This window comes from Uloborus diversus, chromosome 4 (assembly GCF_026930045.1).
Source record: "Uloborus diversus isolate 005 chromosome 4, Udiv.v.3.1, whole genome shotgun sequence".
Lineage (NCBI taxonomy): Eukaryota > Metazoa > Arthropoda > Arachnida > Araneae > Uloboridae > Uloborus > Uloborus diversus.
The window spans coordinates 64912080-64927028 of NC_072734.1; the positions used below are offsets into that span (position 1 = coordinate 64912080).

The following is a 14949-nucleotide window of genomic DNA, read 5'->3' on the forward strand; positions in this document are numbered from 1 at the left end:
TCCAGGGGAGAGCTCCAGAACACCCCGTCCGGTAACAGCATCAAAACTTGTCTACCATAGCGTTTTTGGAACTTCAATTATGAAAAATTAAAGAGATAGTTTGCAATTTTTTTCTGGGGCGTGAATGCCCTTCCAAACCAGAAGCTGGATTCACCCGTTGCTTCTAACAACATCGACTTTCGTTGAAGACTTTCTGCACTTGGAAATGTTAAGAATTACTAATCCCCTAATATTACTAAATATGTTTTACATCGCGTTTCTTAGACTTAAAAGAACGCCCGGTCCTAAAGTTACTTTCTGATTTCAGCACTGCCTTATTATTCCGAGAATACCCCCCCCCCCTCTCCAGACCCCCGTTATTGTTGCACCCCTAAAACTTTCGGTCTAAATCCGCCTATGGTTGTGAAAACGAAATACACGCGTAACAGCAGCAGTGGAAGCGGTCGATGCAGAAATGCTTGCAAAAGTTAGGGGCGAATTTGACTACCGGTGTAGACATTACTCTACTAAAATGGCGTTTTTAAAACTTCAATTCCAAAACATTTACGCGAGAGAACATTAGAAGCCCCCCCCCCCTTCCCGCAGTCACTCAAAAAAGCCTAGAAGTCTGAAGTTTCCCTTTTTTTTTTTTTTTTTTTTTTTTTGCCCCCGCCCTTATAAGCCCCACTCGCCGCCTGTGCTGTGCACGCTCTGCAAAGTATAGAAAATTTTTTTTTCTTACCCCCCACCCCCCTCCCTCTCTCCCAGCTAGCTGGCAATATTAAAGCATAACCAGTGGCGGATGAAGACGATCCTGTTGGGAGGAGCGATTGAGAATGCATTATGGGGGAGGGGTGACTAATGAAAATAAAATTTTGAAAAAGTTTCAGAAATGAAGCATGATGTTTTTTTTGTTTGTTTTTCGAATATTGAAAATCGTTCAAAGAGTTTGAATGAAAGTTATAAGTCTTTCGAGTACCACACACGCACAAAAAAAAAAAAAAATCCACTGCTATTTTAGATCTACGTATTATCCAAATTAAACCCTTCAACTTTTGATTCGTTTGAGGACTCGGAAATTATTTTCAATAGCCATTTAGGTCCTTAATTGAGGCAGTGAAAAGCAAAGGGATGTAAGTGGCAAAATTAAAAATTTAGAGATAACCAGTACAAATGGTAGGTGAACCTCTCCTCTGTCTTGGGGCAAGATATAGTACTATTAGTCCTGGTAGTTGCTGCTGTACAGCACGATTTGGGAAAAAAAATCAATGAAAGCCTATCTAGGATGTTATCTTTAAACGCGTTTTACTCAAAACTTGAAAATGTCCACTTACATCCCTTTGCTTCTCACCTGCCTCAATTGTACTTTTTTCCTTACAAAAGAAATGCTACGGTATCAAGGTATTAAAGGGACCGCCCAAAATCCCAGATCTGATTTCCCATCAGATGAAGATTTAGACTATTTGGTGGTTAACAAGAAAAAGGGAGGCTTATAGTGCCCCTCCGGAAAAATGTTGAAATTTACGGGTATATTTTCGAAAAAGTAATTGTTTGCTATCTTTGGTTTCTTGGAGGAAAAGGATGAGATTCAGGAACTCTCCCACAGTCGTTTTTACTTCCTTTTACAAAAAAAGGAAGTATTTCGCGAAAAAATTTTCACTCATACATCAGCCTTAATTTCCATTTTTCTCACGCCCGAATGAATGTTGAGTTTTTTTTTTTTTTTTTTTTTCTATCCGATCACACGTGGATATATTCCTAGGAACGTACAGACACACAAAATATCTATTTTGACCACCCCTGACTTAATTACAACGAATTTTCTCGTGACGTCCGTATGTCGCCAACTTGGCGACAAATTTGGCGGATTTTTTTTTTTTTTTTAATTTGGTATCAGTTTGTCCACTGTTGGTGATATTTAGAGTGTAAACAATTGAATCACATTAAAATTTCCAATAATGGGGAAATGGCATTAAATTAGAGTAAAAGGAAATCATGTGATGCACACATCAGCTCGTTTAATATTAGAGCTTCAAAAACGCAATTTTAGATATCTTTAGTGATGCTAAAAACCCGGGGTTTGTGGACTTTCCCCCGGAAAATTTTTTGGAATTGAAGTCCTAAAAACGCAATTGTAGGCCATTTTTGATGACGTAGCAGAAGAAATGGGGTTCAGAACTTTTCCTCAGAAACTTTTCGATGCAAGAGATCCAAAAACGCTGTTTTAGACGATCTTTGAATGATGTTGAAAGATCAGGACAGAAGGACATGCGGGCTCCTTTCCGGAAATGTTTCGAAATTGAAGTTTTTAATACACAGTCGTAAGCCATCTTTTATGACGTAGGGGGAAGGAACAAGGTTTGGTACTTTCCATCGGATATTGTTCGAAATTGGAGCCTTGAAAAGCGATGGTTGGCTATCTTTGGTAGCTTTAAGGGAAAGGATGGGGTCAGAAGCTATCCCTCAACTTTTCGATATTGAAGCTTCATAAACATAATGTTAGTGGATCTTCATTGATGATAGGGGAAGGGCTAGGGATCGGGGGCTCACCCTCGTAATTTTTTCAGAATTGAAGCTCTAAAAACGTAATTGAAGTCCCTTATTAATGACAATTTCGAAAAAGTTTCCGATTCCGCCGAAATTTTCGAAATGAAAGCTCTAAAAATTCAAAATTTTAGAGGTCTTCAATGACATTGGAGAGAGCAGGTTGAGGTACTCCCTTGGAAAAATTTTAAAGTTAAAGTCATAAAAATCCAATTGTAGGTGTTTTTTGTGAAGTGTTGGGGGGGGGGAGAGTTTGGTGACATTTCTCGGAAATTTTTCAATTTACAAACTTTCGCGGGAGGAGGGGGATCGCCCCCCCCTGTGGATCCGCCACTGAGTATAACTGCCAACATTGAAAACTGAAAATTAGGGAGGGAGACTTTGCAAGGAATCAATTTTAACAACGCAGATTTGAGATTTTAAAAATAACTGTCGGCATTGCAAGGCCTGTATGGGAGTCAAAACCCAGCAGGATTTGAAATTCGAAATAGAGATTGTAATTATTACTTTTTTGGAGTTGAAAAAATTACAACCTACAGGTTTTCTAAAACAAAATTAGGAGGTTCTAATTTTGTTTTCTCTTATAAGTGATAATAAATTCGCTTTGTGAAAATCGGTTTGGTTTGCTTTATAGAAGTCAATGGTGAATACGGCTATTTGCTGAATAATTGTGAACTTTTCCCCGCTTCTATATAAGTTCTATACTTTTTCTTTTCATCTCCCGAAACACAAAGGAAGTGGGTTATAAGTTGGACGTGTCTGTGTCTCTGTGTATCTGTCTGTGGCACTCTAGCGCCTAAACAAATGAGCGGATTTTGAAAAAAAAAAAAAATGTTCGAAAGGAGAATTGATCGAGAGTGTTCTTAGCTAGCTTGCATCTTCGGATGACATTAACTAACGAAGATATTAATTTGAACCCTCTAAATGGTTTTCGCGATTTTTGCAATGAAAACATTATAAAAACTTAAAAATTTTGTACCAAAATAAAGAGTAATTTTTTCTACTTCTGATAGAGTATAGTTGGAACTTCCATATTATATGGGATTCAAAATCTAAAGATTTTTTAAGGCAGATTTCTTTGGTAACCGAATTTATTGTTAGCCGACAAGGAAAGAGAACGCAATGATTTACAATGTTTATCTGTTGCCAGTTTATATTTGTTCACAAATAAAATAGTTGTTATGGATTTTTAATAGTATAAGGCTTTTCATATTTTCCTCTTGATTCTACATTTGCAATTCAGTATGTTTGTTTGTTTTTTTTTCTAAATTTTTAATTTTAGTTATACATATATATATTTTTTAATTTGGAGCTTTAAGGAGTATAACTGACGGTTTGTTACACATTAAAGTAAAGTTTGTTACACATTGAACAGTAAGAGTACCTTCATTCTTTCGTGTCCGTGGATGACGTCATGAGGCAATCTCATCCAGTGAAGGCTTCCTCTTCTCTAGGACTTGGGACAGCTCGTCGATGACGGCCTGCGGCATGTGGAACACTGCATCTGAAATTTATTTGTTAACATAATATGAGAGAAGGATTAACATTTTTCACATAAATACTTACCTACCACATGGGAGCAGTTTCGTGGCAGATCAATCACAAAACATAAGTAGGTTTATAATTTTTAGAATGTTATAATAAAACTATATCAACAAAAAATGGAGCATCCTTCAATGAAAGACTTCTGAAAAAGGGGTTCCTTGAAACCTCGAAACACATCTGTGCAGTAATTGTGGGTTACAATACGTTGGTTATTTTCTTTTACTTCTCGGCAAAAAGATATTTATTTATTTCTCACTTCCTATTCTGTTGCGTTCACCCGTTTAGAAAACGTAAAACGTGTTTTTTCTGATGAAGCAAATCCTATTACAATAAATTTTACACAAAAATATAAATTATGTAATCATGTATATTATATATATATATATATATATATATATATATATATATATATATATATATATATATATATATATATATATATATTTCTTTATACATAAAGGGCTAATCTCTGTCCGGATGTCCGGGGTAAACTTCAAAACTACTGGACGGATTTTAACCATTTTTTCACCATAGATAGCTACATAATCGGGGAACAACTTAGGCTATAATTTATCGCCAAAAAACTTAGTCTAAAAACGTCGTGATCAAAAACAGTGAATGTAATGTAATTTTCACATCAAATGATTAAAGATTAAACCCATTGTTTCGAAAATTCGTTGCCTAACAACAGCAATATTAAAAGAAATCATTATGTAAATTTTGAAACAAGGCCTCTTTGGGGCAAGCATGACATTGCTTTCTTAGGAATTGCATCCTCATCTTCTTACTACTATTATATATGCGAAAGTTTGTCTGTTTGGATGTATGGATGTATGTATGGATGTTTGTTACTCTTTCACGCAAAAACTACTGAATGGATTTTGATGAAACTTTACAATAATCTTACTACTATTATATATGCGAAAGTTTGTCTGTTTGGATGTAGGGATGTATGGATGTATGTATGGATGTTTGTTACTCTTTCACGCAAAAACTACTGAATGGATTTTGATGAAACTTTACAATAATATAGCTTATGCATCAGAATAACACATAGGGTAGTTTTCGTCGCGTTATGGGGGGCAAAACCCCCCTTAGGGGGGCAATAAAACACAATTTTTGTATAAATTCTCTAATATTGGAATGAAAATATACTTGCACATATTTACATTATATGTCCATCGAAAGCTCTGATTTTTCTGCTGAAGATGGCACCTGTTCGAAATTTCTAAGTAGAATAAAAAACGAGTTATGAGCTTTTTAGTTCCATGTTCGAAGGCTTTCCTCAACTTAATACAGTATTTAGTGTATCATCTCAACTCCCTGTCGATAGCGACAATTGTTGTATTGTTGACTATCTTTGCTTTTCGTGATTGTTCAAGGCTTTTCTCAAGTCAAATCTTGAAGTAAGATTTTTGCACAAGATTGGCAAATAATACATGATTTGGCTGATCATTTTCCACTTAAACGGAACTTTAATGCAATTAATGGTTTTTATTAATATTTATGCTGATTGAACACTTACTCATTATCCAATCAACCAGCAGATCGCCAAAATTTTTGCAGAAAGATTTCCGTAGCTCCATTTGGCAGTTTTTTCAACGTCGCTGTTTTTGAAGCCGAAGACTACGTCATAATGTTTCTCCGCTTTCACCATGTAAACAAAATATCGCCAATCAAAGAATTTTCAAAAGACTTTTTTTTACTGTGTTAAATAATCCAGCAACTAAATTAGGCAAATCCATAAACAGCACAAAAACTTCCATTAATTTTCCTTTTTGCACAATTTCAAACAATCACCAGATTTTACTACTTATTTTGGAAACATTTCGGATGAAACTGTTTACCGCCATTTTATGGTGACCAAAAGTATCTCAGCATCTGGTGACGATATCTCTGTAATGAAAGTTAATATCATATCGTTTTACAAAGTAAAAAAAGAAGGGGGGAGCATCATCGAAGGTACCCCAAAACGACTTTCGCAAATTCGGTAAAATCGCACCAAGAGCCCACAATGATTGAAATTTCCCAAAATAACTAAAGCAAGTACAAGGGGATTATGAGCGCGGCTACATTTTTTAAAAAAAAACTTCGTACTTCAATAGCCATGCAGAGAAGGTTTTAGACTCCATGTTAAAAAAAAAGTATCAACAGATTAATCTTTTTAAACATCAGAAGATTAATTTCATGTTTTGGAAATTTGTGTATGCTTAAATATAGTGCTTTCGTTTCTAAATCAATACTATTTTGTTCTTTATACCTTATGGCTATTTTAGTTTTATGGGTAAGGAAAAAACTCGATTTTTAATCATGTCAAAAAGATGTGTTTTAAATTATTTCACTTAAAATAGAAAACAAAAGCAAATAACGATTTTTTCTCATATTTATTACTGACCCAGGCTACGCCGGGTATTTTTGCTAGTTGCTTAATATAGTTACTTTTCCTATTTTTGGCTGCCTTTTATCTATGGATTTCTTCTATCTATGCCTTTTATCCATAGATCTTTTTTACTAATAATAAAGCTGAAAGTCTCTCTGTCCGGAGGATGTCTGGATGTCTGTAGGATGTCTGTGACGCGCAAAGCGCCTAAACCGTTCGGCCGATTTTCATGAAATTTGGCACAAAGTTAGTATGTAGCATGAGGGTGTGCACTTCGAAGCGATTTTTCGAAAATACGATGTGGTTCTTTTTCTATTCCAATTTTAAGAAAAAAAATATCATAAGATGGACGAGTTTCTTTCGAAATTAGCATAACGTGGAACCGTAACATGGGCACAAGCCAATTGGCGAGATACGAAATTATCGTAACGTGGAACCGTAAGATATGTACAAGCCAACTGGCGAGAGAATTCAAAATACATTATTTGTAAATATACAGGCGAACCAAAAGACCTTTTGATTTTTCTATTACGGGCAAAGCCGTGCGGGTATCACTAGTTATACATAAAGGGCTAATCTCTGTCCGGATGTCCGGGGTAAACTTCAAAACTACTGGACGGATTTTAAGCATTTTTTCACCATAGATAGATACATTACGAGGGATCAACTTAGGCTGTAATTTATTCCTTAAAAACTTAGTTGTAAAAAGTTATGGTGGAAAACGGTAAATTTCATATTTCCCCATTAAATAATTAAATTTGCAAGTCCAATAAATTATAGGGAGCGCAGCAGCCACTGTCTAATGGCGGATGAAAAAAGGTGAAACAAACAAATGCCATAACTTATAACTTGCTTTGACGTTTAGTGAATGACAGTACTTTTTCATTGTATTTGTGCGAAGCTTTCTTTTTTATTCTTCTGAAATTACATTACACCACAAACTGCTTGAAGCCGGAAATTTACCCCAAAGAAAACTCGTGGAATGGAATATTTTACCTTTCTCTTTAGTATTGGTAATCACCGCAAGGTAGCGTATTCGAGTTTTGAAGTTGCGAATATAAAACCCATTGTTACAAAAATTTGTTGCCTAACAACAGCAATAGTAAAAGTAATCATAATGAAATTTTTGAATCAAGGCTTCTCCGGAGTAGACATTTAAGTCGTTTAAACATTTGGAAACTCTACTTTTTGCATCCTTAAAGAAACATAGTAGAGAGCTTTTTTTTTTTTCTTTTGAGTGTGTACTATTTAATTAAATAAAGCGCACGGTTTTTTCAGTGATCTTTGTTTTTGTTAGTTCATATTTTGGAAATTCTTCAAATTTTTATATGCTTAAATTCGTGCTTTCGTTTCTAAACGAATATACGTTCGTTCTTTATACTTATTGCTATTTTACTTTAATGGGTAAGGAAGAAGCTCGTTTTTTAATCACATCAAAGTGATATGTTTTGAATTCTTTCAGTTAAAACAGAAAACGAAAGGAAGTAGCGATTGTTTCTTACATTTATTTTTGACCCAGGCAACGCCGGGTATTTTTTCTAATATATATATATATATATATATATATATATATATATATATATATATATATATATATATATATATAATACACCCACATATCGTTGCCTCAGAGTCGTAGTAAGATACCTCAAAGTTGTTCTGAATCTTAAGATGTCTTAAGGCGTGTACCCACGCGTGCGTGGAGTATAGTACATACCTTAGAGCTGGAATTAGTAACTGGAGGGAGCAAGTCCAATCATTGGCTTAGGAAAAAATGAGGCATAGATCCCAAGTCACATGATTCAACTACGACGAATGGACGGCATGTTTTACGTGAGACGAACGAAAGAAACATGATTTCTTCTAATACTTTACGTTAAATTGTGGTTAATCATGGTCTTACGGTTAATCATGTGGTTTGATATCTTAGCTTCAAGATTTGCAATTTTCACTCTCTCCGCTTTTTATCCCTTCTCAATGGTATGTGTTATAATATACTGCCGTTATACGCAAATATATGCTGTATTGCGATGAAAAATTTCGAAAGAAACAGCACCCTTTTTTAGCCGGATATAGTCGGCACCCTGGTAGCAAAAATTTTTTCGGTAGTCTGCAACGGAGATTTAAAAAAAAAAAAAACCTAAAGTAGTCCGCAAGGGAGACCAACATTTGATTAGCCGTAATCCTTACTATAAATCAGCAAAAAGAAACGCATTAAAATAAAATACTAAATAAAAAAAAAAGTAAAACGAAGGCTTATAAAACTTCAAAATAAAAAAAGAAAAGTGAGACACAGGTAGCGGGGGTGGGAGCAACTGGCCTTTTAGCCACTGGGGACTCCTACATAGATTTAGGCGCCTTTTTTTTCCTTCTTCTTTTTCCCTTTGAACTGTGTTTTTCAACTTTAAATTTGAATAATTCGTGCATAAAGCGAAAAAAAAAACCCTCTCCAATTAAGAAATAGCCTGCAGACCTCCTTAAAATTTTGCGACGGGCATTGCAGCGTCGCGCTGTTTCTGCTACCGGAATCGGTACCGACTTCAACAAGGAAAAAAAATGAAAGAAAAGAAATGTGAAAGTGTGCTGTGGAGGGAACGAAAGCGGCTAGCCGGTCTGCCAATCGGGTCACTCTTCCTCAAGTGGCACAATGACCAGGTAGCATCGTTCGTTGGGAAGAAAAAGTGGCTGGAGAAAGTGGATCGGTAATCACTCGTCGGATGACTCTTCTGTCACTCGCATCCCCGACGGCCAAACGATAAAAGGTTCAGTCCGACTCTTCAAGTCCGGTTTGTGATGGACGGGATGAGCGATTTAATTTATTGAGTGTTTACACGAGACAGCGCTCGTTATGGCGTTGACAGACTCCGACGCATTTAATACAATCCAAATGTGAATTGTCGTACACAGTTGCGAATGGGAACTGCCGAGATGCGGGAAAAGAGAAGGAACTTTTGTTTTATACTTTGTTCTGTATCTAAAATATACAGGGTGTTTCAGTCAACCGCTTCTGAAACAGCGGCGCACCGAAGTTAAATTTTAAATGGGCTGAAACTCAATTTGCGGAACTGTCTGATAAAATTTGCCGAATGATGATAATGTCAGACAGAATTTGCTAATCTTTCCGCATCCGGGGCCGGATTACTAAATAGGCAACAAAGTAGGCAGTATTCTAGGGGGTCCAAGGTTCTGAGGGGCCTCGAAGAAATACTTAAGTTGAAAATACGTTGAAAAAAGTTATATTGTTCTCAAAAAAAAAAAAAAAAGACGACCCGTCTGTATACGATGAAGACATAGTTTGTGCGTGAAAAATTTTGAAGCTGCAGGCCTCCCTCCCCGTTTTTTGACCTCGTGATGGCTCTGGGGGTCCCATAACGTCTAGGTCTATGGACCTCCGAATCCTTAAATTGGCCCTGTCCGCATCATCAATCAAAAGTTGCCAAAGAAGGAAATTTTGGGAGGTCACAGTGATCTCCCCTCAAGGTACCCCTGTTCCAAATTTCGGGGAAGACTACAGTGAACCACGGCGACTAGGAATCATACAGCAATTCATTTTCGTAAATGTTTTACTACTGGTGCTGTGGTCGGAGGTGCTTAAACTTTTTTAGGAGGGGGGTTTCCAACTTACGGAACAAAACTCCGAGTGTTGCCGCATTCACTTTCGAGGGTAACGCATTATAAAAACGGATAATGTTAACTCCGTGTCCATAACAGAGTCTTAGTTGGTGAATGTTAAAAGTGACTTGCTGCAACTAGGAAGTTTGCGGTTAGAAACTGATTTGTATATGCCGTTGTTTATATTTGTATATGACGATGTGATGACTTCTCATGTTGTTGTCTGGAAGTGTAGAATGCTTTCTAGACGAAATACTTATTTACAAAACCATATGTTATTATAATTTGTAGGGAAGAGCTTTTTAAAACAAGATGCTGATTTTTCTACCCACTACAGACTTGTCACAGTCCGGTGTTGGTTGTTTTCCCGGGTTTAACACGCTATCACAGTCTAGTATCCTTTATCGACGCTTTTTTTAGTGGTGCCTTTAAGTTGAATCACCGTGCTTTCCCAACCATTATAACATATTTTTTTATGATTGGAAGTTTGTATGGAGTGCCGTCATTGTTTCTTTTTCATACTCATATTTGGACATATCGTCACTCCAGTAGGAGAATTTGACTCGAGGACCTTATTAAGTTACACAACATTCCTAATAGCATTATAATTAAATAGGCCTTCTGGTAGATGGCAGGTCCTTTAAACTATATGACGAATCAAAACGTTAACAGCAAACAGATCACACGACAAACTGCTGGGGAATAACTTTGATCTATTTCCCTTAGGTATTAAAATCGTCGTCACCATGTCCTTTCCTAAGTGAGCAAGAATGAGTGAATTGATTAGCTGGTGTAACTCTCTTCTTGAGATCCCAGTTTCATTTCATTGGTGAACAATGCGATTGAACTTAAAGCACAAAACATATAACATCATTCGTTCATGAACGTTATGTGGACTTACACTTACCTTTTTTCTTCACTTTATGATTCTTCTTGCAGTGCTGTCTGTCTTTGCACCTCCTTTCCCGGGACCTACTCCTGGCGGGAACCGGGCTGGGAGCCACTTCAGAGTTTGGTTCGGCTTGGGGCGGCACACTGAGAGACCTCAACCGGAGGGTGGTGTTTCCCGGGGGCCCTTGTTCGAGCCAAGCCTCGGAATGAGGTTCGGTGGAACAAAGGAACGTCACCGAGATGTGTGGATCTTCCTTCAGATTCTCTGTCGAACAATGGTCCGGCTTCTTGTTCGCACACAGGCTCCTGAAGCCCCTCTCCTGCTTCGCGATGGTCAGAACGAAGCTTTTCTTGACCACGAATTGCGGCGCAGCATCGATTTGGGAAGTCTCTTGGTTGACTTCGGGCGTGGCATTCCTCACCAAGACGTTAACCATCATCCCATTGCAGAACTTCTCAGTCGGAGATGGTGTAGGAGATCTGGAAGTCGAGTTTGCAGGTTCGAAATCGCTTTCGATAGCATCGAGGTTTTGTGCCTTTGGTTTATTTTCGGCTGCCTCGTTGCTGCTGGTGTCGAATTCGCTTTCAGAAAGAGTGTTTTCCAAGTGTGACACTTCACTGTCGTCTTCCGTTTCTATGGAGTTGTCTGCTTTGTATTTTTTGTATTGTTCAATTAAATCCATTTTTTCAAACCTCACGCTCTTTTTAGGCTCGCTTTCAGAACTCCTTGGTTCTCCAGTGCTGTCGCGAAGAATGCTGGATAAGGAATTAACTCGAGGCGTTTTAGTATTGTCGTTCGATGGCGTCTCGTGCTCAACTTTGGTTTGGTCATTGCCTTCGCAATGGTCGCGCACATTAGGAGTGCATTTGTTGAGGTTTAATGCTGCATGAGAATTGTCTCCAACCTCTGATTCTAGAGTGGAATAATCTGGAGTATCGATGTAAAATGGCGCCGATTCTCTTCTTAATTCGTCGATTTTTTCTTTCTCCGAAAAGAATTCTTCATTGTCACATGAACTATAGTTTAATTTAGCTTGCAAATCTTTTTCCAGAGTGTCACTTGTATTATTAGCTGATGTATCGACGGATTTGTATATGCCACCATTCTGGGAATTTTTGTGAACTTCAGCAATAGCTATTAGATGGTTGTTTGCCTGACTCTGGTCAGTACAAAACGATTTATCGGAATTTCTAAAGTTGTTGTATCTCACAGTTTGAGCGTTCGTAGTTTCAGTTTTTTTGTCTTGGTTTCGACCGTTGAATGTTAGACTTTTTCTAGGTGGTTTCGAACACGGCGATGTTTTTAGCTCTCTATTAACTTGGTCAGTTTTCTTGCCATTCAAAGCTGTGATCGCTGCACTACCGTCTTCCTTAAATAGGGAAGTAGTGATTTGAGGCTTTGGTGCTTGCCCTTTTTTCCGAATAACTTTATTTGACTCTTTGAAAGTTTCGCGTTTATTGTCATCTAAAAGCGGCGTACGAGAGTTCTCATGATCTATATCGGAATAAATAACGTCTTCTACAATAACTTCACCATCAAAAAGTTTTTTTCCGAATTTGCTCCTGCGAATATTATTTGATGAACATACTTTAGTCTTCTCTTTGTTGTCTGAGCCATCCACAATTGTTACCGATGAACTTGAACAAGTCTTTGACTTCGAACCCAGTTTTTTGTTACTCCCAGTTACAACAGTTTTCCCAAGTCCATCTGCATTTCCTTTGGTTTCACGCTCTCGTTTACGGCCCCTCAACCAACAGCTCGATTTCCTGGGAGGACTGGAACATCGTGTCTTTGAATTGTTTTCTAATTTAAAACCTGAAAAGCAAATTAAATCCAAAGGTGAAATTTTCAGTCAATGAGTTCATGGTTATGTAAAAACATGGTATAGTATTGGGAACAATATTTTGGGAAGTACAAAAATTAATTCAACTTAATAAAACAGAATACAAACAATTCATGTTGATAAAACACACCAAGAGCCCTAATGTTCAACACAAAACATGTGATTATGTATGAACTGTAGTAAGGGCTTGCCACAAATAATGTTACTCTTTAAGAGGGAAGAGTGCTCCGATGGGAGATCACTAATGAACTTCCGAAAATTTCCCTATTAGGCAAATTTTTTTTTTTTTCTGACGATTCGGCAAAAATATAATCGTTCTGCAAAATAATCATCATTTGGCGAAATTTAGAGTTCCATTCGGCAAATTGAAAATTTCCACCCTCCCAAAAATTTAAGTTCGCGACGCCCCTGGAGGAACAGTTCATGTAATTCTGATAGTTTGTGACAAGAAAGGGGGGTGGGTTCACAAGCAGGGGCGTGCACAGAAATTTTGAGGCCCGTCAGAAATGACTTTTACAGCTTCTCCATTATGTTTATCCATACGTCCTTATGCATATCTCATCGGACCCCCTACAAGCTCGGACCCGGGCTAACAGGTGCTTCTTCTCCCCCCTCCCCCCCGCCGTGCACGCCACTGCTCACAAGAAAGGTGACATCCTGCATTTTTTTTTTCTAAACATATGTTTGGAAAAATTGCCTGACATTTGACAAAATAGGGGTTGTAGTAAGGTGAAAGTGTGACGCTTTGTGACAGAGGCAGTCAAAAATGTTGGAAAAGTCGGGAAAGAGTCGATCATGAGCATGCATATACCTTTCTCTGTGTCTGCGAAGTTCCTGTTCTCGACGCTCTTGAGCGGCGTGGTGTGGTACCCAATGGTGAGCCGATCGCAGCTGGAGCCCCGCACTTCGGACCTGCTCCGCCGCGGCTCCGTGCTGATCAAGCCCAGGCAGCTGAGGTTGCTCTCGCTGCGCTGCCGACTCAACCCCAGGAAACTCTTCAAGTTGATGCAATCCGACGCCACTTTCGATGGCTTCCGATCCTGTACAAGGGAAAGAAACAAAAATTAACTGTCGGTCTCGTATTGCAGCTTAAGGGGGTCCGGGACACGAAAATCGTCAAATTTTGCAATTTTTTTTTATCATTTGAAAGTTTTTTCCATTTTTTCCTGCTTAAAAGGAAGTTAGAATCTTGTTTCTATCTTAATTGGAACGAAAGATATAATTATTTTTGTTGCATGCATTTAACCAGTATTATATTTAACGTTAAAACTTTAAACGCGTTTTTATCCATGATGCTAATTTTTCCTGTTTTTTGCACTCAAACTCTTAGACAAGTCAAGAATTGATAAAGTAATGAAATTTGGAGCATATCTTTTTTAAACAGTTTACTTTAGTTTTTATTCGGCGAATTTGAAAAAAAAAAAAAAAAAAAAAAAAACGTTTCTTGCAAAAAAAAAAAAAAAAAAAAATGATTTTTTCATAAAAAGGTATCTTTGAATTTTTCGAAATTTTTCTTCAAATATTTTTTATTGAATAAATATTTTGGAAATCGCCGAATAAAAATTAAAGCTTAGATACTTGCGCATAATTTTTTGGAAAAAATTTGAAAATTGGCCAAGAATATTTTGAATTTCAGCAATTTAAAGCAACCCCATTTTTTTTAGACAAATAAAATTTAAATGAAATTTTTTTTGCAAATATTTATGTTATGATTTTGCTTATTAAATAAATGTTGAATCAGTGCAAAAAATTTCAAAACTCTAAACTGTTTAATAAAAGTTTTTACAAACGTGTCCCGGACCCCCTTAAATGTTGTGTAAACGTGTATAATGCGGGTATAAGATCGGCCGCGACGGTCACAAAATACGTTACTTGTTCCATTTTGTGTCATAGCGAAATCATAGAATCATAGTCCATTGATCGAAAATAATTTTTGATGGTGGGAGAAATGAGAGCCGATGGAAGGGTCAAAAGCCACGTAATGATCAAGCGACTAAATTTTACGGCACATATTTCTCTGCTCACAATCTATGTGAAAACAGTAGGAACATTCAAAGCAAGAGTTGGTAACCAATATAAAGTTATAAAACCAAATAAGACGATTATTAAAAAGGAGTTCTTTTTGTTGGCACCGCGGCTGTTAATGAACTTACG

At 37.2% G+C, this 14949-nt stretch overlaps 1 protein-coding gene across 2 annotated transcripts in view; it reads right to left on the reverse strand.

Annotated features, from left to right (window-relative positions):
- LOC129220136 (uncharacterized) overlaps positions 1 to 14949 on the reverse strand; it is a 106919-nt gene that overhangs the window by 5939 nt on the left and 86031 nt on the right. For both annotated transcript variants that reach the window (XM_054854486.1, XM_054854485.1), the window contains exons 3-5: positions 13607 to 13835; positions 10968 to 12767; positions 3908 to 4027 (exon numbers count right to left, since the gene is read on the reverse strand). In XM_054854486.1, coding sequence (XP_054710461.1) covers positions 3936 to 4027; positions 10968 to 12767; positions 13607 to 13835 — 2121 coding nt within the window. In that variant the 3' untranslated portion in view covers positions 3908 to 3935. The remainder of the gene's footprint in view (positions 1 to 3907; positions 4028 to 10967; positions 12768 to 13606; positions 13836 to 14949) is intronic.